This window comes from Microtus ochrogaster, chromosome 1 (genome assembly GCF_000317375.1).
Source record: "Microtus ochrogaster isolate Prairie Vole_2 chromosome 1, MicOch1.0, whole genome shotgun sequence".
Taxonomy (NCBI): domain Eukaryota; kingdom Metazoa; phylum Chordata; class Mammalia; order Rodentia; family Cricetidae; genus Microtus; species Microtus ochrogaster.
Genome location: NC_022009.1, coordinates 38,537,983 through 38,541,188, shown reverse-complemented (window position 1 = coordinate 38,541,188; position 3,206 = coordinate 38,537,983). Strand labels below are relative to the sequence as shown.

Sequence of the window (3,206 nt, the reverse complement as noted above, 5' to 3'; positions counted from 1 at the left end):
AAAAAAAAAAAAAAAAAAAGATTGTCACTTATTATCAACAATAAAGATCATATTCATTGTAAAAATTATCAAATTTTAAGAAAAATATGTAGCCCCCTCAATTACAGATATAATTAAATATTTTGAAAATTTTTATAATTTTCTTTATACCAGTGTCATAAATATATTTACTTTTCTTTAGATATTCCTGTCACATTAATACCTAATGAAAAATAACTATCTCTTGCTCAGGACAGAGGACTTAAATGTCAAATACTAAAGATTCACCCATATGCAGTAACAGACCCGTGTTAAGGAAATTTAGATGCTTAGAACTAGGCAGAATGCATGTACATTAGATTTTGCTCCTTTGGATATAGGTGATTAATATATTATTAAATTACTATTATACATGAGTAGCCTGAGTTGGGCATGGTAGTGCATGTCTATAAACCCAGAATTTAGGAAGTAGAGGTAGGAGGATCAGAAAAAAGTTCAGACTCATCATCCTTAGCAATCTATTAAGTTGGACTCCAGCCTGGATTACGTGAAACCATTCCCTCCCCTTCTCATACATGCTACCATGACTAGAAATAGCATATACCTTGCAGTGTGCCTCTTATATTAAAACTGATCACAGCCTTGATATTAACAAATTGTCATTTTTCTTACTTTGAGTTAATGTACATAAAAAGAATCATTTAGTAGAGAAGTCATAAAGAATGTTCCTACATTATAGACAGTGTACTTTCTCTTTGTTGAAAAACTTGTGTATTAAATTATAACCTTTTTTAAAGCAGATGTTCTTACATACAAAGTATGGTACTAGGGTTTTATATAGTAAAGAGGAAGGTAAAACTGCCCGTAGGACCATCAAGATGGCTGAGTGGGTAAAGGTGTTTGTTGCCCAAGTCTGATTACTTAAGTTTGATCCTTGGAACCCATGATGGAAGAAGGAACCAAATTCCAAAAATCGTACTCTGAACTTCACACTCAATGCCATGGCACATACACACCCACACACACACGTGTACACAAAAGTTTCTTGGAAAGAAAAAGACTATGTCTGTGAATATTGGGATTTCACTGAAGGCTTTTCCTTTTCTGTTTCACAGAGCCAAACCTACTGAGTGGCACTGCACATAGTGTGAACAAAAGAGGTGTGAAAAGAAGAGACCTGGACATGGAAGAACTTCGAGAGGTCCTTTCTTCTCTCTTGCCCTTTGTGCGGATTGAACACATCTTGCCTATAAATAGTGAAGTCTTAAATGATGCTGTAAGTTTGTTTCTTCATTCCTTTCAGAGAAAGAATGCCAAGCTTATCCTATATTAATTTTTATAAATAATTTCTCCTGGGAAGCAGAAGACGACAAGATCTTCTGAGTAAATTGGGAGCATGGGGACCTTAAGAGAGGGTTGAAGGGGAGGGCAGAGGCAGGGAGGAGAGTGGAGAAAAGTATAGCGCTCAATGAAAATCAGTTTAAAAAATTAAAAAATTATGACACCATCAAAAATAATAATTTCTCCTACTAGTAAAGTACTTGAAACTAGATTTCCTGAGGACAGAAACAATTATCTGTTTGGTACAATGTTATGTCCCTAGTGTCTGACAGGGTGCAAAAAAATTGTGCTTGGTGCTGATGTTTTGTGGCTAAGTGGGTCTTGATTCCAAGAACATAGTCTTTTGTATGTTTATTTTGTGTTTTGGTTTTGGAGCTTTTTGTTTTGATTTGTTTTGTTTTTCGAAATAGTTTCCCTGTGTTGCCCTGACTGTCCTGGAATGTGCTCAGCAACGTAATTTTTAAGGGAAATAATTTAATCATTTATCAGTATAAATCAGTTTGATCTCTATGAAAAGAAAAGATAGAAATTATTACCTTTGCAGACTCTTCAAGAACAGGAGCAAATCACAGGAGGAACATGGACTCATCTATGAGTGTGTTTTAGACTCAGTTAAAAATTTATAGAGCTGGGCACACTTTAATCCCAATACTCGGGAAGCAGAGGCAGGTAGATCGCTGTGAGTTCTAAGACTCACAGGGCAACGAGAGACATTGTCTTGAAAATAACAGAAAGAAGGGGGGCAATATATGTTAATGGAGTTAACCCATAATTTGTAAATGATTTTATCTCAGTTTTTTATTGATATTTATTGAGCTCTACATTTTTCTCTACTCCCCTCCCTGCCTCTCCCATCCCCACTTCAACCCTCTCCCAAAGTCCCCATGCTCCCAATTTACTCAGGATATCTTGTCTTTTTCTGCTTTCTATTTTCAATGTAGATTAGATCTATGTAAGTCTCTCTTAGTGTCCGCATTGTTGTCTAAATTCTCTGGAATTGTGGTTTCTAGGTTGGCTTTCTTTGCTTTATGTTTAAAACCCACCTATGAGGGAGTACATAATTGTCTTTCTTTGTCTGGGTTACCTCACTCAAAATAATGTTTTTTAGCTCCATCCATTTTCCTGCAAAATTCAAGCTGTTGTTATTTTTTCTGCTGTGTAATACTTCATTGTGTAAATGTACCACATTTTCCTTATCCATTCTTCAGTCGAGGTGCATTCAGGTTGTTTCCAGGTTCTGGCTATGACAAACAAAGCTGCTATGAACATAGTTGAGCACATGTCCTTGTGGCACGATTGAGCATCCTTTGGATATATACCCAAAAGTGGTATTACTGGGTCTTGAGGAAGGTTGTTCCCTAAGTTTCTGAGAAATCTCCACATTGACATCCAAACGGGTTGTACCAGCTTGCATTCCCACCAGCAATGCAGAGTGTTCCCTTTTCCCCCACAATCTCTCCAGCATAAGTTGTCATCAGTGCTTTTGATCTTGGCCATTGTTACAGGTGTAAGATGGAATCTCAGAGTTGTTTTGATTTGCATTTCTCTGATGACTAAGAATGTTGAATATTTCCTTAAGTGTCTTTCAGCCATTTTAGATTCCTCTGTTGAGAGTTCTCTGTTTAGGTCAATACTCCATGTTTTTTATTGGATTATGTGTTCTTTTGATGACCAATTTCTTGAGTTCTTTGTATATTTGAGAGATAAGACCTCTGATGTGGGGTTAGTGAAGATCTTTTCTCATTCTGTAAGCTGTCATTTTGTCTTGTTGACTGTGTCCTTTTGCTTTACAGAAGCTTTTCAGTTTCAGGAGATTCCATTTATTAATTGTTTCTCTCAGTGTCTGTACTGCTGGGGTTATATTTAGGAAGTGGTTCCCTATATCA

The 3,206-nt window shown here is 36.3% G+C and overlaps 1 protein-coding gene across 3 annotated transcripts in view; it reads left to right on the top strand.

Moving 5' to 3' along the window:
* The window catches only part of Btbd7 (BTB domain containing 7), an 81,934-nt gene that overhangs the window by 54,579 nt on the left and 24,149 nt on the right, over window positions 1-3,206 (top strand). For all 3 annotated transcript variants that reach the window (XM_005343483.3, XM_026780817.1, XM_026780821.1), the window contains exon 6: window positions 1,095-1,255. In XM_005343483.3, coding sequence (XP_005343540.1) covers window positions 1,095-1,255 — 161 coding nt within the window. The remainder of the gene's footprint in view (window positions 1-1,094; window positions 1,256-3,206) is intronic.